At 38.9% G+C, this 26036-nt stretch overlaps 1 protein-coding gene and 1 long non-coding RNA gene across 2 annotated transcripts in view; one reads left to right on the forward strand and one right to left on the reverse strand.

The window, feature by feature from the left end:
- LOC124217528 (dual specificity protein phosphatase 10) overlaps positions 1-26036 on the reverse strand; it is a 112853-nt gene that overhangs the window by 35212 nt on the left and 51605 nt on the right. Inside the window, exon 5 of the mRNA XM_046623298.2 lies at positions 21422-22066. Coding sequence (XP_046479254.1) covers positions 21422-22066 — 645 coding nt within the window. The remainder of the gene's footprint in view (positions 1-21421; positions 22067-26036) is intronic.
- Positions 1-26036, forward strand: part of LOC124217530 (uncharacterized) — a 104284-nt gene that overhangs the window by 27381 nt on the left and 50867 nt on the right. Inside the window, exon 3 of the long non-coding RNA XR_006882837.2 lies at positions 15389-15632. This is a non-coding gene — a long non-coding RNA (uncharacterized lncRNA). The remainder of the gene's footprint in view (positions 1-15388; positions 15633-26036) is intronic.

Here is a 26036-nt window from a genome sequence, read left to right on the forward strand (position 1 = left end):
GGGCAACGCGTGTATGGATCAGCTGTCGATGACAATTATCGTGAGTCATGAATCCCCGTCCGGTTTAAACCGTATCAATGACGACCCTTCTTACCCCCCCCCCCCCCCCCCCCCCCCCCAATCACCCCTACACGTTTACCCGGCCCAGATTCCCAGGGAACTTCCTCCCCCTGCCTCTCAGCCACCCCAATTTAAGGGCTCTTCGCACACCGGTCACACCGGTTGACATCGCTGCCATGCCTGCCGATGACGCGACCTACGAATAATCCGGGTGAAATATATCGTTTTGTGGTTCTATCTGAGGGATGTGCTTGCGTGAGTAAAAATGATGGTTTTCAGCGTACCAAAGTTACCAGAAACAACGTTGCGTCGTAGGCGTATTCTATTTTAAATCTTCATTGTTGAACTTAATACTACAATCTGCTCCAATTTCACCGAGATACTTTATCCTTATCTCGTAGACTCTGGAACGACAACGTTCGTGACAAATTCGCATCAAAATTGACGCACTGTGATAAACGATAGTTTTGTCATCTGGCGGTGAATAACATGGCAAATAACAATTCGTAAATGAGATTTAATTATCGAGTTGCGCGACTTTCGTAGCCGAGGATCGATATCTTTGTCTTTGCGAAAGTTTCGACGATGTGACATTGAAAAAGGTGCAATTTCTTTGACGAACTATCGTAATACCATCGACTTGTTCCACTTGTCGAATAACAGTTTGAATCAGGTTTAACGGGTAAGAAATGAGCGTATAGATCGAAGAAATCGATTCAGCATATTCGCAGTTTTGGTGTTGATTTTCGGAGCTAAATTTAAATTATATTTAAATTCAACGATTAACCGCAGCTACGGATTGTTTTCAAGAAATCGCTTCACCTTGAACGCGTACCGAGCAAGGAGGCTGTTTCCGGTGCAAATATTTCCCGGAGTTCCCGGTATCCCGACTACTCACCGCGAGGTGATGCGATGACGCGATCCGGGAAGTTAATTTAGGGAACGATTCTCGAAATCGCGGTATCGCGAGGGGTTCCTATCATGCTCAACGTGCGAACTTTACAGCGCAAAATACGCGGGCTTTCGGCGTGTGTATCTCGAGAGACGTGCACGCATGCAGATGCTTCCTGTGGGAGTCGGGACCAACGCGTGAGAACAAAGATCTGATGGGAAACTCGGTGCGTGTCTCGGGAATCAGCGAGCAGTGCAATTAGACTCATGCGCCGCTTATGAAAAGTTCGAATAAGTCACACGAGAAATGAGATTTTTACTTATTTGGTAATGGATGAGATATTTCACAAATATCTATCTGCGGTCACTTTGTACGGTCCTTAATTATTTTCACTTTTCATCGTAACCGAAATATCTAGGCCACAGGCACGATATGGAAATGAGTTTTTTCGACGAAACCAGAAAATCTACCATGCATTGCTATTTTTGTCGAACACGCCTCAGTCCTACTGTACTTTATCGTCGCTGTTACGATAATTTGATGTTGCAGGTGTAACAATAAATTGATACTCAAAGGCAACGGTAATTGTACTAAGTAGTTACTTGTATCGCATTTTATGGTAGTTCCAAGTATATTCGAGCCGTTATTGTAACGATAACCTATTTTACTAGAATTCACTGGCAATTGTAACAAATAAAATCTCTCTCTGTTCAGTTACGGGATATATACGTTCTTTTTTTAATTCGTTGTGAAAAATGTATGTCATTTATTTCTATGAACAAATGAGGTACGGTTTAAAATAATAATTCAACTCGAACGACGAAATTTATTCTTATATTTTTTTCGAAATATCTGTTCGTGAAATATCCCGCTGACTCATGATTTTTTCTGAGCATTCTATTACACAGTAACTTCAAGAAGTGCGTGCTTTATTTGAGAAGTAGTCAAATTTACTCGTCCTAAATAAAACCATTCTTATCTCTAGAAGAACCGCATGTGGGAGCCAAGCCTTCGTACTTTCAACATATCGTACGTAACTATATGTGATTCATGCAATGCTGATAAATATTCAGTTTTTAGAACGATGCGTTGACATAAAATGAAAATAAATTTTACAACTACAAAACAATTTTCTTATTGCACACGATGTTTCCAATGGTGAAAAAAATGAACGCTCGTTTGAGAATCATACGCGATAGATCGTAGATTACAGATTCCACCGTGAAAAATGCGCGTAATTTCACGAAGATTGCCTGATAACAAGCTTCTGCAACAAGAGTTGTGAAAAACAATGAAATGGTCATGAAATTCCGACATTAAATGGTTTTGCAACAAGAACTCGAGCTGGAATTAAAATCCCCATTCATGCATTTTAAACTCGAGAGTGTCGTCACCGGAAAAATAACCAGTTTTTACACAGAACCCTATTAAATCCCCGATGCATCCGCTCGTGTATTTGCATAAGCAAGACACACACATAATGGGCCCATTTATGAATGAATCAACCTCGCGCAATGAAACCGGAGATCGTTATCCGACCAGAGCATGTATCCGTGCTGATTGTGAAACCCTCGCGTATTCTCAATCTGCAGAACAAACAGTTCGGAATTTTTCATCCTGGATTAGCTGGCCGAGCTGCAAATTATTTTATACAATTTCGTATTTTTTATTTCAAAGGGTTAAGATTGAGCAAAATCGATTATTTTTGTCGACTTTATTACGATATTAATACAAAAATACAAGATACTAGAATTATAAACAAAAGCTTAGGTAGAAATGCTCAATTTCAAATCGTTGAGAAATTGTTAAAAATCTAGTAGACGGCTTATTTTATTTAGAAGACTATTTTCTACAGATTCACTGATTGGTAAGATTTTTTTTATTTTTTTTTTAATCGTGTCAGCATGCTTAAATATTAAATCTTGCAACATTTCACGGGTATTGATTACTTAAAAAAAAATTCAGTATTGAATTGTCCACGCGGGGAAAAAAAGTTTGTTTCAGTGACTTTGCAGAGAATAGTCTTCTGATTTAAACGAGCCATAAACGTACAGTGAAATCGAACGAATCAATTAGATTTTGAACAATTTCAAAGCGATTTAAAACAAAGCATCGATATTTTACCTGCTGCCTATCAATCCCAGTAAAATTTTTCATCAAAACACTGCCGAGAGATCATCGTCGGTTTGTTAATCATATAATGCTTGCAAGACTCACGATTCTGACCGTACGGTTGCGTTTTCGGTGCATCTCGGTATATAGTGAGAAAAATTGGAGGAATTGCCGGAGAAATAAAATGTAATCAAACAGCACACGCAGCGACCGGGTGTCTGTTTCTTTTCCAAATAGCATCGTACAGTCATACTGAATTGTTGTACCGAACGGTTCACACATTTAAAAAAATTATTTACCCAGGCAGGTATTTCATTTGTCAGTTTGTTGTGCTTGTACTTTACGTTATGTGCAATCACACCTACATTTCTATGTAATTCGATAACCTTCAGACGTGCGAAAAAATTCTGTCAAAGAAATTTGCGCTAATCACAGTAGCCTCGAAACGACGCTAACTTCGATTCACGTATCAGCTGCAACTGCATATATATATATATATATACTAGTGCGTGTAGCTCTCGATTTTTAAAGTTTTAAAGTGCACCTGCAACGATCGACGAAAACGTTGCACCTGCACCTGTAGAAGGTACAGAGATAAAATCATTTTTACCGCACATGACTGCGCTTACTGAGTATATTTAGCGTGAATTTATTAAACTTTAACTGCGGAGCCAAACTGCAGAGCCAAAACCAAATTTGGTCGCAAATGAAATGATCATTTTATTCAATTGTTATATGAGTTAAATTTCTGGTTACGTAATACGTAGCTGATGAGTAATCGTTGAACTTGACGAATGAATTTTGATTGCTTGGTTTCTTTTTTTGATTGTTTGGTAAAATTTTTATAGATTAATGATTTTGATATTATTATTAATGATGACACATCTGACATAAATGTGTGTGAAATTACAAGCCTAAGCTTGAAAAACGAGATCAATAATAACAATTTTATTCGATCAAAACAAGTAAGCAAAATAAAAAAAAAAAAAAAAAATTATCATCGCGCGATGATAACAATTTCGAGCGTAAGAAATAAGCGCTCGATGATGAGACACGGTGAATTCTTATCAACTGACTCGTCAGTACGTACATAAATCACGGGTCAAGTATAATATTATTATACCGACATGACGCAAATCAATCTGTATAATAATTTATGCCTTGGTTATAAGTATGGACTAATATACTCGGATCAATATAATACAAGTGTAAAACGATGTGCTGTATTTTTTTTCATTTCTCACTAGAAATCAATCAATAGCCTTCTCTCGTTACTTTTCTGTTAATCCTCGAATGATCGTTTGACATTATAGATACGTGCATTAGTTTAATCGATTAAATTCTCTCGTTTCGTCAGCCGTCCTTTCGTCCTGCACTTATTTATAATATATATCTGGAGAACCGAGGAAACTGATCGTCGATAAGTATTGCATACAAGTATGGAAATTGATTTCGTATTATCCACACATGCAAACACGTATGCCGCATGACTCGGGAATATCGTCGAGTTATCGCCACGGATAGATAGACATCTTCGACTTTTATACGCACATATATGTATGTATTCCAGTATCTACATACCTACGTCAGGCTCGAACAACCGACGAATGACCCCGAAGCCACGGCCATGGCCGCATGACTCACCGATGCATGCGGTGCTCTGGCTTTGAACACTCGGTTGTAAGTGTATAGGCGAAACGAGGTGCGCGATGCACCGAGGATGAAAAAAGAAAGACGCAAAGAAAGGTTAGCTTTTTTGAATTCGGCACGGCCGGAAGGTCCAGGGCTGTTGGGCATGTTACGGGGAACAGGAGAACCTGGAATAGTCAGGGAATTTCTTCCGACCTGGAATTATCAGGGAAAAGTCAGGGAAAAGTCAGGGAATTTAGTAAATAAGACGGAAATTTCATGTCCTTGGAAGAAATTAGCTGCAAGTTTTGTGGTAATTTGAAAATGTTGTAACATTACTTTATACCAACACTTCCTTTCGATTTTTTCTTAATTTTTCTAAAGAAAATTACAGCCTGTCGTTAGGAAATAGATTAGACCAAGTTTGTCAATTGTACGACGTTAAAAATATTTACTGTCATTTATTTGTGAATACGCTATTATTAAGTGGTGTGTCAGTGGATAACGACAATTTTTTCCGCTGGAATATATGGAAAATTCAAGGAATTTGAGATTCCGAAAAACGTACCAACCCTGAAATTACATTTCGTATACAGACTTCGATAGTTCGCAATTGTAGTTCGGGCCGTTTTTTTTTTTTTTTTTTCTCTCTCTCTCTCTACATAAGGTGAATGAAACCGACGAATAAACGGACGCACGTTAAGAAAACACTTTGAATAATCAAGTAAAACGTTCTGAACTGAATGATATTTAAATAAGTTACAGTTGGTCGATACAATGAATTGAAAACAAAAAGTCATGTACCCAATTTTCGAAAAATTTGTAGAAATTTTTGAACTTGTGTTTTCGAAGCTCTGGCTACGACCATTTTGTAAAATTGCGTTGCATCTGCGTCAAATATGCAGTTAACTTTTATGTAAAATTTAGTTTCAATTGATAAAAAATCTGTTCTCCCGGAATTCAGGATGCAACATTTTCAAATTGTGCAGGCAATGACAGTTTGTCGTTTTTTCTGTGACTTCATCGATAACGAGGAATCGTATTTTTTTTTTCAACTAAATACCACGGACCACACAAGTTTCCGGATTTAGGCCCAATTTTTGACATAGGTATAAATATTTTAAAAATCGAATTGTTCGTTTTAAAAAAACGGAATCATTGTTCTATTTAAAAATTCAAATTTACGAATCACACGGATTCCGAAATATGAAATACAGAAACGTGCAGCGACGTAAATTACGTCTAAAATAGTTGCGCCGTTGCATTTGTCTTGCATATATTATTAATTGCAATTTTTTCAACCACAGAGAAAAAGGTCGAAGTGGCCGAGCAATCAATCAGGATTAAAGTAGTCGGTTGCTACTCGTAATTCGAAGAGTCGCCCGGTATACGCTCGGAATAATGCCGTAATTTAATTCATGAATATGCATACGGCATGCGTGACGCGCAGATGAGACTTATGTCAGCGGGTAAGTATATAAAACCATAGATGTATATTGTATATGTTACAGTTTAGTCGCGATGTTCGATCCAATTTAAAGAAACTTTTTTCTTTTCACGCTTCCGCGATATCGACGAGGTCCGGCGTGAAAATTTTTTGCGAGTATCTGATTGAAAACAATTTGTATCACTACTCGACACTTCGTATTGTTACCCCGAAATTGAATCTCGGTTTTTATTCAATTTTAGTGATTCGATTGAACCGATCGAGTATTTTTCGTGCCGTACATTATCTCCGTAGCCTTTGAATCGCATCTTGTACCAAGTTTGAGGTTATTCAAATTAGCGATGACTAAAATAGACTGGTTCATTCATATTTACAGAGTTGACGATCCTATACATTTTAAAAAGCCTCTTTCGCCCGGAATATATCATTTATAGTTTCAGGCTATGAATTAAATATCTCCAATTTCAATATTCTGAGTCAGCGGAACAAAAAAAAAAAAAAAAATAAACTCGGAAAATTGTAGATGTATTTTTTTATTTGCATTGGTTATTTCTTGACCAAAATAACACGCCGAGACCACTAATATGAAATTATTGTTTCAAGTTCTCAATAACTCGAATTTCACAACTGCACGAGTTAATCGACTGCGTAATTCAGGCCATTCAGGCACACTTCGTTACGGTTTTCGAATAAATCGGGAATCACCGACTGTCAAGGGATAAGATAAGAGGCAAGCTAGCGGCACGTTCAACGTTGAGGAACAAGTGTGCATAAACAAAACCTGACATCTATGCGCCGCGCCGCGTTTAATGGTTATTTGTTTTTTGTCCGAACTCAACAGTTTTCTCTAGTTTTTATCGTAGGCATAGAAATCGCAGTCAGTCGACCTTCGCCGCATGTGCGACCGAGGCGAATTCTTAAGCTCGTGTTGTTGGCTACCAACACGTGTGGCATGTGTGTCAATGTGTTATACACACGCGAACGTGTCAATGTGTGCATAAAACATAATGTACGCAACGTCGATTGACGTGAGTCATGAATTTGTATTTTGTGCTTCGCTCGGCTGCCGGGTGGAGGCGCTTGCAAACTACGCAGTTCATGTTTGTCAGCGACGATACATGTGTAAACAAGATGCACGTGTACGGTACGTAACGCGTTCACGTATATACCTTACATATGATTTACAGTTTGAGGGAAAAATTATGAAAACGATTTTTTTTAGTGATATATCAAGTGCGGTTTCAATTCCATGAGACGAGTAAAAAAAATTTATGTCATTTACCGACTTCGAATAGGTGGTCAATTAAGAATTGATATCTTTTCAAATAGATTTATTATGTGATAATCGTGCATCGAGTTGTGCTAGTCAAATTTTTCACAAAATTCGTGATAAACAAATACCAAAACTATAAACGAGAATTCAGATATAGCGAAGTATAAAAGTCTGACGAATCGATCAGATTTTACTCGATTTCATGGTGATGCGAAAACGAAAAATCGATGTTAAATGTTCGTCGAATAACAAGAAAATGTGTTGGAAGTAACTTGATTTAGTACCTGTATTACTTCTCAATTACACGATGGAAATCGAAAATAATTAACCGTTCGACTCATAGTGATGAGTATTCTTACCACCTATTTTAACTACATCCATTTTTCGTATATTTAGAGAACTTTTCAGCATATTTCTTTGCGGTTTTTGGTATTTCTGATACTGCACTAATAGGTTTTCAATACTAGACAGCAATTATTGCCATATAATGTAAATTATTATTGTTAAAAACAAATTAATGGCAAAAAATCGTGAAAATTAAATGAATAATTTATTTCCGAGAAAGTTACTCATCTACGCATGTACATGTTTTTACATAACTTACAAGTTTTTTGGATAGCTGATTACGTACCTGAAATTAGATTTTGAAAATTCTGTACGGCGAATTCAATCAGCGACTCTGAAAACCTCTGCATAGAGTTTTCTGACCTTATTCGATCAAATTAGAAACTTTCGCCCACCATATTGGACCCATCATTTCGAATTTTCAAAATACGATTTCAGATTCGTAATCAGCGACTTTAAAAACCATCGAATACTGTCTTGTTATAAAAGTTGACTCAGCACACACAACAGCGTGTGACCCAATGGGTTAAGAACCGCACGGTATTCACAAGTAGAAATTTGTCTCGCCCACGGTAATGAAATTAGAATAAGCTTCAATTTTCAACTCGCAAAAAGGTGTCGCCGAATTTGTGGCGCACCGCCTTCCGTCTGACGATAGGCACCGCGGTGTCGTCTTACGGGGTATCGCCATGGCGAGTTGGGGTGAAACCTGTTCGTGCTACTGGTTATTACAGTTGATTCAATTCAGCAGCCACGATTTTGTCGCGTCGCGATTCTCCCGCAACCTTTGTTTCCCTATCTTTGCGGTTCCTACGCTTCAATGATCGCGCGTTACAGGGGTTGCTTGCTTATTACTTACACTTGGTGTTCGTCACCTCGTCCCTATTTAACGCGGCTAATGCACCGGAAGTAACGATAAGGCTGCGTAACACCGTGCCAAGTATATTTATATGGATTATACAGAAGCCTCGTACCGTTTAAAGATAACTGAGTGGGGTGGTTTCGAGTTATGGATGAGGCTAAGGTCCGTCATGTTGGTGTCGCGACGTCCGTTACTTTTTTTTTTCATCGTTAATCGCGCAAATTTACACTGCGAGAGATTTTTTGTTTTTTTTTTATGTTTAAAATTCCGTAAGCCTACATAGTGCAACAATTAGAAACACTCATATTTTGGAAAACCAAGTCCTGCAATGGGTGAATGAAAAATTTCAAGACAGTAATTTTTGTTCCGATGTTTCATTATAGCGTCAATATCCTGTATGTAAATATATATGTATATATACATATATCCATGTACACGTATGTTTGTTCTATACAGTGCAAGCGAATGATATCATCTGATTTTGATGAATCCTGATGCGCGCGAGGTGAGAATACTTTCTGAAATTGCATGTTGTAAAAGGTAGTTATGATAGACGAGGAGGCATGAGAATCGGTATCCTGGGGGCATGTATCATACCGATATTTAGAAGTGATGTCAGCCTGTCGGATTTTTGGGCCGCGAGACTATGCTGGAAATGTCGAGTGCGTGGTTTTGTTGAATAGTTATTCCTTTCTTTCTTCCCTTTTTTTGTTCATTCCTCTGCAAAGTCGATCTTTCCGAAACATGTTTTTTTCTTTATACAACATTAGAAAATTATTAGAAAAATAATTCGCAGCTCGCGTCGGTGCTGCACTGACGAAATTACGTAGAAAATGTTTCTTGGCAAATTTTCCTCCCGGTGCATTATACGTATATGTTATAGATAGAGTCGTCGTGACGTGGGTTTAGCAAGTTTCAGTTTAAGTAGGCGTAAAGAAGGCGGCCGTGATTGCTTGCGCATGACTCTGTGTGCGTAATTGTAGATATTCGATGTAACTCGGAATTGAAAGAAAATAAAATGTCATAAGAAATGATTATATCCCTGGTAATGAAAAAATTTATCAAACTCATTCATAATACAAGCTTTGAGCAGATTTTTTTTTTGTTTCTTGTCAAATAATATAACTAATTAAAATTAATTAACTGTGGCAGCGGAAAGTTATGCACGAATCTGTTCAATTTTCATCTCGCCACCGATCTTCGTGTCTTACATGTAATACATATTATACCCTGTGTATACACTGTATACACACATATGGCGAATATCAAGCATGAGAAAAAATAAAACACAGAATCGTCAAACGCGATATAATTTTGTGCTAGGGAAAGGCTGCAGATGTCTGCTCATAGCTGAGGTTTTATTTTTGTTCGTTATCTTTGATCACGTTCGTAATTCGCAACGTCTATACGTATGCGTTTTGGTTTACATCTTATCAACGTCATATACTTTTTATTTTTCACTTTTTTCTCGCGGCATAATTCGCGATCTCTGATTCAGGCGAAAATGGCAAAATTTTAAAAACCGTAAGAAGCTGCAAACTTTCAACAAGAATCATCCATACATCACGTGGCAATTATTAAAAATACTTCACATACAGCTAAACCTTTCTAATAACACTCGGTACAGATTTCTGGCGTATTTCGTTTCGATTATTGCAGTCAATAAACAATTCAAGATTAGAAAAACGGGCGCTAAACTTTGAGTAAATGTCCAACGGTAAACACAGCGGGCAGAGAAATTGACAAAATTGTAGGTGACATCAGCTAGCTGAGGATGAAACAGCTGTTCCTAAGGAGATGCTAGTCGAGCGCGGTTTACATAAACGCATGCGTCGTGAACATGTTCCATATTACGCCTGTAGGTGACGCGTAAAACGTGATAACTGAACGATCTAACATAATCGCGTTAATTGGCCTTGTACAATATACCGCGTTCCTGTCTATGCGCATAATACACATTGCGCACAGCTTGTACATACATGTCATACTTAGTTTCGATCCAATTTTTCTCTTCTCCAAATTTCACACGTTCTCCAATTCCGTTTCACCTATTTTAGCCTATTTTTCACTCTTGGAATAATCCAGCATGAAACTATGAAAATTGAAAAGAGACGGATGCAAGAAAAGAAGGTCAAACAAGTTTATGCGCAATCCATATGTTAACAAATGTGGAACATGATTGAATATGATCAAGATTCGAACAAAAAGCAAGTAGAAATGAGTCGCGTGTAATATAGTAAGTGTGTAAAATTCCCGACATTAAGGTATCTACTTCTATGCACACGGGCGTGAGGCGATCGGAGAAATCTAGTACACACGCGTTGTACAGGTTCAAGCGTACGTAACGTTACGTACGTATGGGTTTGACGAAGTCACAGCCCGGGTGTTGTTGATTCGCGACGCACGAAGCCTATGAATGGGCCTGCCGGGCGATACTGTACGTCCGTAGTTTATTTATAGTACATAATATACACCGGTCCCATAGTGCGGTATCAGTACCCAAGTAGTCAGGCCCGTCGCGTTGGTACGTCGAACTCGGGCCGGGTCCGTGATCGTTACAACTGGTGTAGAAGAGTCGCATGCAGCCATGGTGCGTACAACGCACCACCCATGACAAGTGCACGGGGCTATTGGCTTTCCATCAATTATCGCGGTGTTAGCGGAAGGCGTCGATATGACTCGAGGATTACCGTTGAGACGTTAGTCGTCCATGCCAGGAGCGAGAAGGAGGCGTGACGTTCGTGTACGTCTCACAGTGCGTGTATGCGTGTATTGAGAGCGTGACGGTTGAAATTGTCGACGACTCGGGGAAATGAAAAATAATGAAAATTAATACAACCACCCGCGTAAACGAGACACCCGTGTTGATTGAAGCTGCCTCGTCTTTTGGCTTACACGAATTCGCTGCTCGTAATCATCGGACACGCTTTGTGTGCGCAGAGGTAATTTATAGCTTCGAACCGATCCCGGATTTCCAAATCGGTTACGGTCTTTACCTGATTTTGGATCCTCTTAAACGGTCGTTTATATGATGACAGAACGATAATGTGTCTGGAATCTTTTTATTCATTTTTTTCTTTTTTTTTCTCACTCATTTTTAATGTCTTTACAAAAATTAATGTCTGCACTGCATTCGATGACGGCACAAGTATTTTTAGCCCGGATTTATTTTCGACGAGAGTGTAATAACAATGATGATATGTAGTGTACATGTGCAATTACTTCTGACCGTTTCTGGGAACGATACCGAGAAACATTAACGCGGTCGTTGCCACTGCGGAACCGTTTTAAATTCGTCAATTTCTACGAATTTCTATCGATTCCTCATTCTGTAATTCTTCATTGTGTAAAAAACAAAGCGTAGTAAAAACCGTTGTGACGTATAAACATCTGAAGCGATCCTTGATTAAGGATGAATCTGCTCGACAGGCTGAACGAATCGAAATGTAGGCGAAGAGAAAAATTGTTTTCAAAATCACCAGCAATTTTGTTTGCGCTAATGATGGTAAAAACAAATGGCACGATAACTCTACCATGCGACAGAAATGAATCTAAACAAATTCTAACAACACAAGCTATAATTGTAATATATTGATGATTTGAGAAAAGCTTTGATAATTAGGACGTTCAAAACGACTAATCCCTCGTCTTTTTCAATCAGTTACGATATTTTCAGGCTCATTTTAGTCGCTGACCAAATTTTCACAAATTGTCTGAAAAACATTGGAAAAATACAATACTATAGTACAGTTATAAATTTCAAACGTTATCGTTGACGAACGTCTGTTGTGCCGAACTTGAAACGATCTATTTTTATCCCCTCTGGGGATAACTACTCGACAAATTTTTCTCAGGCGATCTCCGTAGGTTTTTAAGGCTAAGAAAATAAACCGAAAAACACTTTAATCGTATTAAAAACACGGAAGTTCAATCAACTTGTGAATTTCATCCATCAAACTGTTTTCAATAATATCGGTACCTTACCTTGCGTCACTGGAATTTTCTCAAAATCATTTCTATCGTACAAAAGTGATGGTATTTCATTCGCGTTCACCGTCATCGGCAAATGACACTGCTGAAGATTATTCAAACGATTTTGTAATTCTTCATTACTTTCGATTAATCCATAATCTACTTAGGTTCATAAACCAGCAACTGACGAATCTTCGCAAGTGCAACGGCCCATCTTATCGAACTGCGGCCAACTTTACCGAAATTTTCCCGACTCCCGAAGCCGGGAATGAGGAAGCTGCATTCTAAACGAAGAAGAGAGTATACAGCTATCGCTTCATCGGCGCCTCGCGCGGTATATAGCGCTGTTATTAGCCGCGCTTAGCTCATCGGTGGATCTGGCTTGGATTGCGTTACGTCTGGCGGACTCCGACCGAATGCCAGGCTGCGGCGTACCTCGCGGTCTGTCCCGATCTCGTCTTCAAGGAGCGGTAAGAGCACGAAAGAACCTCGTGTGTCATCCGGCATTCGCCATTCGTGGACCAGCGACCCGTCGGCCAGCCACCGAAGACCTTGGCGAACCTGGTTCCGCTTAAACCTCCTCCTCCTACCGCTGCTGCATCATTACGGAGGAAATGCTGCCGGCACTATCGATCACCTCTTATCTTCGACGCGTCGAATCCATAATGTCTCGAAGGCTGGGTCAGTGCATGAATTTCATTCCGTTCAGGGCTTTGGGTTTCATTTTTAAATCGGGGTAAAAGTTCACTGTTTCTATCATGGGCGAAGAAAACGAACGATTGAGGTTCAGTAGTCGTAACTGTAAGGAATTCTTTGCAGTCTAGTTTGCCATTAACGTACGTTTGGTGTATCAAAATGGGTGATACGGGTTCCCTTTCTGCGATACGATGAGGTACGCTCGTTCAAAGGACAGGTATTTCCTCCCGGTTGAAGGAGGAGCACAGGTGAAACTATGGAACAGTTTTGATGCTGCGTGAATAGATAAAGTACGCCGACTATGAAAATCGGCGGTCACGGGACGAAGGGTCGATAATTGGGAAATAGCAAAATCCCCGTCTAGACGCTTAAACGATATAATTGCGGTGTAATTTTGCGACTCTGAATTCCTTCAATTCCAATTGATTTACAACGTACTTTACGCGTGGGTCTCAAAGATGTGAGATGAAAAAACTATTTTAAGACATTCTTTCTCAGTTCTTTTTCCCGAGTAATCCAACCCAAAGTCGAGACGTATTTCAAGTATGTCCAAACAAACGTGGGTATGAAAAATGCGACAACTCGGTGTTCGCAAGACCGTTTGGTAGAAAATGATCACTGAAGCTACCGAGTATACATACGCAATAGGGTGTAATTCGGTATTGCTCGGCAGTCGACCATGTCTGCGAGGCACGACTAACTCCTGGTTGCGATGTGCCTATAGCTGGCATAATGTACACATGACAAAAAGGTTTACGCTTCGTAAGCTTTCAGTGCTGCCGCTGCTGCTAGTTCTGACGTCAAATTGTGCAACGACTCTATTATTAATGATTACCACCTCGACGTTATACCCGCCGAGCAGACTGCGCGGCAAAATCCGAAAGCACGACACAAAGCCTCGCTCTTCGTGCGACACGAATCGTCGCAAAGAAAATTTTACTGCCCGTCAACGACGAGGTTTCTTTTTTTTTATTTTTTTTCATCTTTTCTTTTTTTATATACCATCTAAGCTTTTTTCTAATTGTAAATTTTTCGAAGCGTTCTACTCTCTTCGCAGAAGTACCCAGAACCACTACGTTAGAGATGGTCGACGGAAATTCATCTCGGAGCTGTAACCTTGTTGCCAAAAAACGAAGCTACCGACTGCTGTGAACTTGGGAACTTCGCATCGCCTGTAATAGATCAGACCATCGTTTTTCGTGCGTTCTTTGTCTTCCGATGTAAAAATGCGCCGGCATAGGTAATCACGTCCGATCTCCGACAAGGCACAAAGCTGGTCGTTAATTCAGCGCATTGTAGTCGCGGCAGGAACGAAAGGCGCAGGTGAAATATTTCCTCGGCAGGCTCAGTCTTGGTCTAGTCTCGAAAATTTCTCCCGGCATAGCTTACACGGCTGGCATCGTGACGGCAGGCAGCGTGTATAAACTATTGTGCGCAAATTCAGCCGACGGGTCTTGGCTGAAGCCACTCGTCTGTGACTCACTACTATGAATAGATTCCCTCCTGCTAGCTCTCTAGTTTTGTGTCTCCTTTCGTCGCGTTTATAACCGGGAAACACGGGCCATCCGAAGCAACGAGTTGCGGAGGGGACTTGTAGGGTCAACCTCGACTCTTGTGCAAGGGGAGGATGTGCCTCGTGACGACTGTTTTTTTATTTGGAAAAATAACTATTGGATTGCTGATAGGCGTAGGGAGACGGTGGAAATTCGTATGGAAAAATATAGAGGAAAATATGAAAAATACAAATTGCATTTTTTGGCTCCAAATACCGCACTTTATTTAGAAAATTAAACAAGGAATGAAAGTGATTCCGTTAAAAGATATGTATCTACATATGAATCCGGACCCTATTTATATTGATCATATCGATCACAACCATCGTCACTGGCATTAATAAATTGATAAACCAAATCGACCATTGATAAACCAATATCTGCAGTAAAAGACAATCTTTTACATTTGTTTTTGTATTTCTTCGTTCGGCTGGCTTCAAAATGATCAAACACCACTCGACATTCCATTGAAATTAGCGATGTGAATATGAAAAAAGCACTTTAATTTATCCTATTGCAAACCGTACTTGATGTTTCTTTGATCCAGGTAAAGAGTGAACCCACGTTGTTGGTGCTATACTGCTAGATGACTGAAAGATCCTGTGATGAGTTTCTAAACCGGATTGATCAGCTCGTGGGATTCTCTTTCAACTCTCTGTAACTTTCTTCGTACCGGATCGTCGAGGAATTCGTATCATGTAAACTATCGCAGGAACGATTAGATGTAATCGTTCAAACGAGGACGAATTCACTTGCGGAAAACGAAAATAAGTCATGAGCTGGCTATTAAGGTAAGTGATGTCATTCGTCGCGAATTGAATCGCGAGGCGAACCGCTAAATACGCAACTTTCGCAATTAGACGAGAGTCTTGTATTTGCACGTTGTACCTTATAAGAGCGTGCGTGAATGAAATTGTGCGTATACACGCTTTATAAATGTATAAGGTATGTTCAAGCGGGGTTAACCATGAATTGAGAAGAAAAGTTTCTCCATCCAGTCATATCAAGACTTTAAATACCTGTGACAAAATTGCAATCGTTCCGAATGATATTGGCGTTAAAGCTCGTGTCTAGTCTAAGACATGACACCTCGTGTATCAACTTTTCCGCAAATCGATGCGGACTTTAACATTATAATGATACGTACATGTGCGTTACTTTGGCTCAATGGCCAAAATTTATTTTAGTTTGACTTATATTCACGATTATTTTTAAATCGTGTATAAATTTTGCTGTATCTAGTTCATCTCTCTTTGTATTTTTATACTCATTATTTCTATTTTTCTTTCGACTAGGAAATTTCCGCTTCAATTGAGCACGTCTTTAACGACATTTTTTTCCCCAGATGATGCGAACGTCACAGGTAAACTGTATTTGTTTTTGAGCTGGACTAGCCAAGTGTTATCGGTATTTGTGCAAGCCGAAATTTCCTAAAAGAAAAATTATTCCATATTCTCACACATTACGGTAAAAATTCAACTTCACTCGAGTTACAGCGACGGATTTTACTCTCAGCGATGTGAGTTGTAGGTGAAACTGAATGAAGTTTTCAAAATAAAACATCAAATATTACTCGTAATTTCTGGTATAAAACACAGTTCAAGATGAATCGAAAAAATGTTTCTGAAAATTTGAATATTGAACATCGACATAGAAAGTCGAGACTATTTTCAACTTTATCGCTTCTATGTGTCAATCATCGCTAGTACAAACATGTTTTGGTTCTGAAACAATAACCAATTACTCACTTTGGCCCAGATCAACGATACAGAATATTTAGTAAGAGGAAATGATTCGCAAAAATCAATCAGCTGTTCTCCTCCTCCGGCGATGTTACAATAAAAACAGAGTGAAACGACATTCAATGATCAGACTTTAATTAACCAGTCAGCCGGCGTGGCCTTACATAATTAAGCCTGTGCAGTAACCAACATATGTATTCTCTTCGAAAGCCAATTGTTTCCAGAGTTTTTGGAGAACAATAGCGTTGCGGCAGCGTATCAGATGCGATGACGATTGCGCAAAAACATGCACCCGTAACGTACAAAAACTCCTTCGCCAACTGCTTCGTCATCGTCGTGCACGGAATTGAAGTGCGACACGCGTGCGATTTCCACCTCCGTATACTGACGAAAAGAGGAAAAATACTTGCTGTGATTTCCAAAAAACTAACGCTCTTTGTTGACAACTTTGGAAAATCCTAAGTGTCGATTTGGTCTGTGTACAAATTGGTGATACGATCGGTATCAGAAGAGAAAAACAATAATTAAACCGTCGATAGGCTTGTTTTTACTTCTGACATATCAGGGTGACTATTATCATCGTATATTATATACAACTTACTTTGCCAAATCCTGAGATTATAAAACGTAGAGATTCGACAGTCTCGTCGTAATTATTGTACTGAAACGCCAGTATTTTTATTAAGAAGAATTTTTTTTAGATTTATTAATGAAAGCAGCACCTTGTGAAGTTGTTGAACGAAAAGATCGGGGGCAGTTTTACTGACGTGGAAAAGAAATTTCGAAAACCTCGATCTCTTTCAGTTGAAACAACATGTTCTGGAGCGAATTTGGAGACTCGGATAATCACCATCGAATTAACGACAATCGATTATGACAGACTGAAATAAAATCTCCAGGTTTCGAACTTTTCGTTCTAACGACTGACATTTTTCAACGATCAACGAAAGTCACATTTTTTTTTTATACGAAAAAATTTTCACACGTAGGTACGAACAAGGTTCGCAATAATGATTAATGAGAAATTTAAACGACGCGAGTATTTTTTCATTTCCAAACAACTTCAGAATGACAAAGTAGAGTCGATTTTTCAGATTTTTTTTCTCCGCTGTTGCGTTCGCGCTCAGTTTTTTTCCCATCGTTTTTCCTTCTAGTTTCATAACTTGGGTTAAGATCAAGCGATAGTATCCGGTGTAAAGATGTTTTAGAGTACGAGGTTAGTGGCTGGTTATAAACGAATAGTGCTCGAGGCTTGGTTATTAACGGTTTCGTCGCTAGCTGACGCATTGACTCAAAGTCCCAGCTAAACTAATTCTGGACCAACGGGAAGTGAGAAGAGACAGGGCGAAACTCGTGATTTGCATAATTAAAATTTACCAAAACAAAAACAGCGCATTCGAAATCCGAGTGGGATGCAAAAAATGAATCACAGCAACTCGTACCTGCGTATAGGTACGATCCGAAAAAGCTAATTTCGATGAATAACGATCTCTACGCAGAAACTTGCGTGGTAATTTATCGGTCAATTGCTTCGCTGACTAAGTATGTTGGTTGGCCAAAAAGCGATATCATTTCATTCGTTTTATTACGAGGCGATGTTACATCAAGTAATTATCAGATTATTACACTCGTACAAGCGACAAATAACTCTTGAAAGAAAAAAAAAAAAAAAAAAAAAAAGAAACAGGAAATGCCGGAATCACGAACAGACGTTATAAAGTTCAATGAGTCAATATTTTTCAGTCGAAAAAATCAATTCAACAAACAGGCTGACTAATGAAAAAATTAATTAATAAAATATGGTAACAGTGTTGTCGAAAAAAAAAACCACTACGAAGATTTCAATAAGTTATTAGATAATTTATGAAACTGTAACATCAACTGGTTTCCGTTAAAACTAATCAATGAGAGTTGGTTTGAGGATTTTGTCATCATCTTCATCAGATGTGTGAAACGTCTTCAATGCACGGTAAAGACGATCAAAAGACACAGACGATTATTAAACAAACTGTTTAAAAAAATCAAAAAAAAAAAAAACGGAATGAATAAAAAATTCGAAAGGTCGGGACGTCGGCGTCGTCATGGGACGATTGTAACACCGGGAGTCTGTTTCACTAGCCAAATAGTTGTCGCGAGATTCCATAGAGCGTGACGTAAGCTCATTAATACCGGGTGAAAAACGCAATGCGTAATTAATCTCGCGGCACCTTTCGCTGGCACGCGGATATTTATGAATATAAATAATAATGCCGAACCGCAGAGCGGGGATAAATTTCGCACTGGCGGGTATCGCGAGACAACTCGGGCGTGTAATGATAATTGCTAACAGGTCAGACTCGGAGACACGCTCCTTCGTAAATTCATCATCTTCCACCATCTGCATCGTCTCTGCAGCGATTATTGTAACGGCCGTGGAATGTAAAACGTTAACCGGTTGCTAATTTATCGAGCTGCACGTGGAGTTCGAACTCTTTACATATTATAACTTTGACATTTCTCTCGCGGCAGGTTTTTCAAACAATTTCAAATATTTCACTCGAGTATGTTGCCGTGTAATAATTGGACTTTGACAAATGGGGGAGAGATCCTGGTTCGATCGTGTTTAATACGTTGCAGTTCTTAGGCGAGGTACTCGATCATTCAAATCAACGAAAAAACTCAGTGACACGTGACGGACGTTGACGCAAAGAAACAATGCACTAATAATGCTATTTGTCATCGAAATCACACGGTTGTCGGGACGAGATGTTGTTTTAGATTGATTGTGGATTTGGTCTTGAATGTGGCAGGGATCCTTGACTCTTCAGAAAATGAACGTCTGTCTTGCGAGCAGAGTAAGTAGCGATGAAACACTTTTTCACGGGGTCGTTTCAAACACGAAGCTCGATGTTTATTCGACATTCCTAAATACTTAGGTTTACATTGAATTGGGCGATTGATTTTTGAACCTAAGGGTTCCCCAAAAATTGAACACTAACCAGTTTCTGTGAAAATTTAAATTCAACGACTACCTCGTTATTTCGACGAAAATTGTTTGACAACAAATCATAAACTGGCACTGATCAATAAAGTGAAATATAGTCTCGAAAAAGATTCATTTTCGCTGATCTAATAAATTCAGAAGATTCCAACGAATAATCGCGATGTAATAGATAAAATTCCCATCTTCAATTAATATTTATTGCGAAATAGATCAGAAGCTCCATAATTTCGGGCAAAAAAACACCCCCATAAGTTACAGCGGAATCCGTGATCCAGAGGGCTGATACTCTCTTCGTGAGTAAAAAGAGGAAAGAAAAAAAAAAAAAAAACACAGCTACACAACAGTCCGTCATAAAAAATTCACTCTCAGCAAATAGATTTCATCCGATCCAAACACCGTCTTTGCTCATCGTGTAAACTAACTACGCGTAATATAATCATCTTGTCAAACGTAAACGGTTTTTGATATATATTTTTCTTCGTGAGTCGGTTTTTTCCTCCCTTTCTTTTTTTTTTTTTTTTACTTTTTTACGCTTCATGTTAGCGATTTATGATTCTAGTAATTTGCACCAATGTACATAATCAGGCTCGAAATATGCCGTTACTGAAAATCTTCCAAGTGTATTAAAAATTGCAAACACGCCGAGGTGTTGATACTTATACCTAAATCTGAAGAATTTCAGCTGAAATTTTGATTTAGTTCAAGTTTGTTAAAATATTCACATTATCGTTGTTCACAATACTGAGTTTCGATCAAACAATAAACGAATACATGATGTCAGTACGATGATAATTCAGTTTCAAGTTCACAATTTCGTACTTACAGATAAGGTTGCAAAGTTTCATCCGTTCACTAAAAAGTTAAAACTCAGCGGCGAATCGAGTTTTTCGTCAAAGTTTCAGCTACTTAAGTTGAATCAATCGCGTTGTACAAATTGTCTGTAATTTGAGTGCGTACAAGCACATTTGATAAAGTTGGTGGTATAAAGATGCTTCAATTCCTACAGATAAATCCACATTTCAAAAGTACAGCACGTCATTTTATACTTGAACTTCCGATTGATCGAGTCTAATTGAAATTTCATGCTGCCAAATAAGCTGAGTTTTGAATAAAAAATTTTATCGTTGTAGAATTATTTTCCATTAAGCTTGATCGATCGAGAACTTCAGATACATACAGAACACATCGTGCGAGCGTCAGAAAAAATATAAACGGAAAAGTAAAAGAGACAGCGTATCGCGGTGTCATCATTATTTTGGTACTTCTGAAGCCACGTGACCGTAGTCTTGAAATACTCGCTTTGTTCTCAGCGACTTGCCGCGACGGTAAATAAAAAAGAAAATCGCAAATAATTGCTGTTGCATTTACCACATCGTTGAGTGGTGCTTTTTTGACGTATGACGTGAGAAAATTTCATTCTAACCACAATATTTTTCCACCATAAATTGGACTGATAGCAAATTCAACGTGTTCCGAACATCATCACGGTGTCACGTGACCGATTTCGCAACACTTACTGTAATCGGGACGACCTTTTCTCAAAATCTCGAATCGACGATGAATCCTTTGTGTGACTTTGTCAGCCACAGAGCCGAACAAATAACGCGGACAAATTCCTGGTGTATAATTCATTCCCTTGCAAAACGTGGTTTTTGAGGTTAGATTTTTACGATGATTCACGATCCCTGACCAACTAAAAGTTTCAAATCGATGGCACGTTGAGGGAAGTAAAATTGGGGTGAGTTTACTCGCGGACTGGCCTTGGCCCGATCACACGTTAAAAGACTAAAACCTCGTCACGCGTGCTTTCCAACCAAGCGAGTAACAATAAATAAACCATTGTTCCAAGACTCACCGAGAAGCAAGGCGGGCTCCCTGTTGTCCTCGACGAGGGCGGTGAGCACGAGAAACAGGGGATGCTGTACCGGCAGATGCTCCAGGTCAGCGGTGGAGTCGTCGTAGACAACGACCTCCTTGAAGGACCGTTTCCTGAGCAACTCCTTGCCCTCACGGGCGGTCGCGAGGTCGGCAAGGGTGGCCTTTCCCTGCTGGAGTCGTCGTCGGTTGAAGCGGTCCGAACAGTTTATGTTTATCGCCCCTCGTATGTGGTTCACGTTGTAGGCGATGAAGGGCCGACAGTCGAGCAGCACGAGGCCCCCGCCGCTGTTCCTCTCCAGCCGGCGGGCCAGCTCCCCGGGGCCCAGGGCGACCGCGTGCTGGAGGACGAGGGACCGCTGGAGGGTCCCGCTCTCGGCGCAGGGGCTCGTCGGGAGGCTGACGGTCTCCATCTTGCACCGCTTAGGCGGGGCGCTGCAGGGCGACGGTAGCGTCGGGTAGAGCGACGTCGAGGCGCCGAGGTGCTCCGTCGGCGGACCCGGTTCGCTCAGACTCCTGTTCAGCGCGAGTTTGAGGCCGTCGCGCGGTCGCCCGGCCGACACTTCGCAGCACACCAGGGTCGTCATCGCCCTGACGTCACCCAGTCGGGTTATATCGAGACCCGCTGCAAAGGAGAAAGGGAACGGAGATTAAGACGGAGAATACTTGCCGTGAAACGCGACGGTAGTGCCGGGTGCCGAGTGCACTAAAATCATCGTACTCCTCCTCCTCCACCTCCTACACCCCCGACAGCAGTGAGCTTCAAGCTTGCCAGAAATCATTTTTCAGGGATCGATTTTTTGCAACGGGTGTTTCGCTGGAGAAAAAATTGATGCCGTTGATATAATGCACGTTTCACGATTACTTGCGGTTCGTAGAGAGATAACGTGAGATTACTTGACAAATAATTTTACTTTGACCAGCTGATTTCTCACGATTTCTAAAATTTTAGATAATTTTTTAAGGTTACAAAGCGGTCTCTGTAATTCTAAATGATTTCGCATGACGGCTAATGATTACTAGCAGAATTTTATTTCAATGTTAGGTACTGATTTCGGTGTAATTTCGAAGAAGACAAAATGATTTCGAATAATATTCACACCGTGATCTCTTGAGTGAAACACCCCTTGGATTTTACTGCAGAAATGGACCAGTTGTTAGTTTATTTTAGCACGGATGTATGGTGTTTTGGTTTATTTTGTATCCCTGCCATTTTTTATGTAGACAAATTCACTCGTTATGGAGTCATGACCGATTATGTTCTTCATTTCTGCACGAACGTTTCTAACTTCGTCCTCATGCCATGTATACACTGCAGTCTCCGCGGAATAATGCGCGATTTCGGTTGCCTCGCAAGTTCAATGACATTCGAACCTGCGCCCGGAATCCATTACGATTCCATGACGGATAACAACGAATGACTAATGACTTTTCTGCATCGCTATGTCTACTTTATTGAAAACGAGATAATCCAATCCAATGGATTCTAGATAGAGAGTCAAAGTACAGAAAAGTCAGAATTAAAAATGGGCAAAGTATAGTAAAGCGTAATGCAGAATCGTTAGAATTCTGACGAGGTGGGGGTAAAAACATCTAAAGGTCAGAAAATAAAATTGTAATAATGCCGAAATTTTTATACTCTACTATTTTACAACTTTCTCATGTTAAAACTCAACGAACGTTTCTCTAGATTTTTAAATCTTTCAAGGTTCGATATCGTGACTTTTCTACATTTTGACGCTCGCTCGAGAAAGTGGAACTATATTCACGAAATGCGCCAAGATGTTTGAAATAACATATGCAAATTATTTTTCATCGCCTTGTCAGGTTTCATTGAACGGTTTCTTTTCAACAGTTCCAAAATTCATTTAAATTACTCTGACAAACTCGGAATCCTTTGACACATCTCGGTTTTTCAAATTTTTCAGACGAATGAGAAATGTAGTTATTCCTATTGCATTTAAAAAAGACTTTAAGCAACCCGAATAAAAGCTTGTCAACGCTGCTTGAAGATTTATAAAAAGGGAAATGGAATGGAAGAAAAATTTTACAGATTTTGCTAAAATATTGTATTCAAAGTTGGGTGAATATTTTATTTTTTTGCCACTCGATATGTAGACGGCAGATGCTTGTGTATGTGGCAAAATATACAAGTATACAAATAAATAATATTCGTCTAATCCTTTACTTGCGATACACAAAGGCTCTTATTTGATTTTACTACCATTATTATTATTATCATTATTATTATTTTGCTATTTCAAAATAGTGCAATAAATTACGAGAATGCAAATGTTTATATCGCATGATAGATAAATTGTGCAAATGTATATATATAACTCGAATATCATATATCTCTTCCGTTATAAAACATACGGGATAATTATGCGGTAATTCTTCGTGCGGTTATAGAAACAAGTTTTCTAATTGGTTTCTCGCAGTCAACAATTAATCGGTAGAAATGTCACAATTCTTTATTGCAAATAATTTCTTACACTTATTCCGTGAAAACTGTGAATAAATATCTTACTGCCCATGCCGTACTAAATAAATTTTGTACGTACATGACATTTGCAACGGTTGTACTGAAATTTCAAAAAATCTAAACTACAGCTCTATTTCTCTTCTTTTGTGAATAATTGATTTCTTTTAAAATATGACCACTCAATCCGTATAAATTATAGAACACCGAAATATAGGAAAAATTTTAAATCATCAGAGATTTTTCTCGGAACAGTCTTCTCCAATTTTTAGTAAAAACAATTAATTTCACTGCGACATGATTATAAATTTTCAAGTACCCATATTCTTCATTCGAGTCAAAACTGTCTCTTCAAATTGGCAAAAAAGCGAATAATCCATACAAAGAATGCAATTAAAAGTTCGATAGATACGACGAAGGTCACCTTAACAGTGACTTGAAAATGAATTCTGTTATGTCACAGGCGTGCTTTGAGGACTCGAGCGGTATTTATAATAGGCCGAGTCATTACCAAATGACGAAATTCATCTGCAGTAGGTAGAGGACCGTTAAAGATTTCCTTGTCCTTTATTCATTGTGAATTCTACGCGGGATTCCGTAGATGGTCCTTGTTTCCGGCGATGACTGTATAATTCATTTACTTCCACAGGCTATTTATCCGCAACTGCGGTGGCCGCGAAAATATCGTGTCATTACTCTAAATACACCGCCGGCAGAGAATATGGATCATTTCTTAAGATAAAGTGGAGCTTTCTTGAAAGATCCGAATATTCGTGCAATGTCGATATCTAAGGTGTAATAATTTTTATCGGTAATCGACTTGAATCGACTTGATTAGATTGAAATTCCTAATCGTATTCGTAGAGAGAATTTTATAGTTTTGGTTCGTTATATGTATGTTGCTCAGTTATTTTAATTTTTTTACTGGACCCAAAAAGTAAAAAACATTCGAATAGCTTGTAGCTATATATGAATTGAATTGGATTACTTTTCTCAATTAATTTATTTTCTCTACGGCTATAAGAAAAATGTAGGCATCGAAAATCTTCACGGTTTTAATTATAACGTCTTTTGTTTTGTTTTACTAGCATTATATTTCTTATTGTTATTGCGACTATGCTTGTATTCTCATTTTGAAACCATGAACAGAACTGCGGTTCGTCCACTTTGTCGATAATGATTTAATGAAAATTTGTTATGGTTTTGGTTTACACGTTGTGTTTCTCATCGGAAACTGTTAATGAAGTGCCAGGAACCACGTGTGTTGGAATAAAAATAAAGAAGAGAATGAAGAGATGGTTTTTTTTTTTTAAATACGATCGTTCGTTTCCTCGATGTGCGTGGATATTTTTGCCATTGATTTTTTTTCTCTGGTGTCCTTGGATCAAATGAAATCGTTTAACTTCTCACATATAAACATCGAACGGATTCCAAGGAACGTTCCTATATTTTTCCGACCTACATTTTAACTAGATTCCGGTCACTCAGTAGCTCAAATTGTTTACAACAGTTGAATGTGTAACATTTTTTCGTCTCTTTTTTTCTCTCATTTTACAAGTAAAAACGATTCAAAATAACTTCTCATTCTAAACAACATAACTGCCAATTCTGCAAATTTTACGGAACTTTGTATCTTCGTTTTTCGTTTGTAATGAAATTCGAAGAATGTATGATTTTCACATTATTTTTAAACTCATCTGCCATTTGAGAAAAAACTTTGAAAAATCAAACAGAATCAAAATGAGAGTTTAAACGCTCCGATAAAATCAAATGGTGAAAATCGAAGGCGGTTGCAGAGCCGTAGTAGAAAATGAGGTGAAATCAATCTCATAATGGACGAATCAAATTTTTAACCTATGTGTTTATTTTTCAATTGAAACTTTTACCTTCATTGATAAAATTTCAAGAACTGCGTTCACTTCGGCCTTGCAATACTATACATATTTACATTAAAAAATCAGTGAAACTTTGCACTTTAATTCAACAGTACCGACGACAACATCTTAGTCAAAGAAAAATAAACAATCAGACCTGATAATTTCCTGTTTTACACTCATCCATTATAAGAAATGTAAATTCTTTAATTCACCTCCACGTTTTCTGCGCTGCTAAA

This window comes from Neodiprion pinetum, chromosome 4 (assembly GCF_021155775.2).
Source record: "Neodiprion pinetum isolate iyNeoPine1 chromosome 4, iyNeoPine1.2, whole genome shotgun sequence".
NCBI lineage: Eukaryota > Metazoa > Arthropoda > Insecta > Hymenoptera > Diprionidae > Neodiprion > Neodiprion pinetum.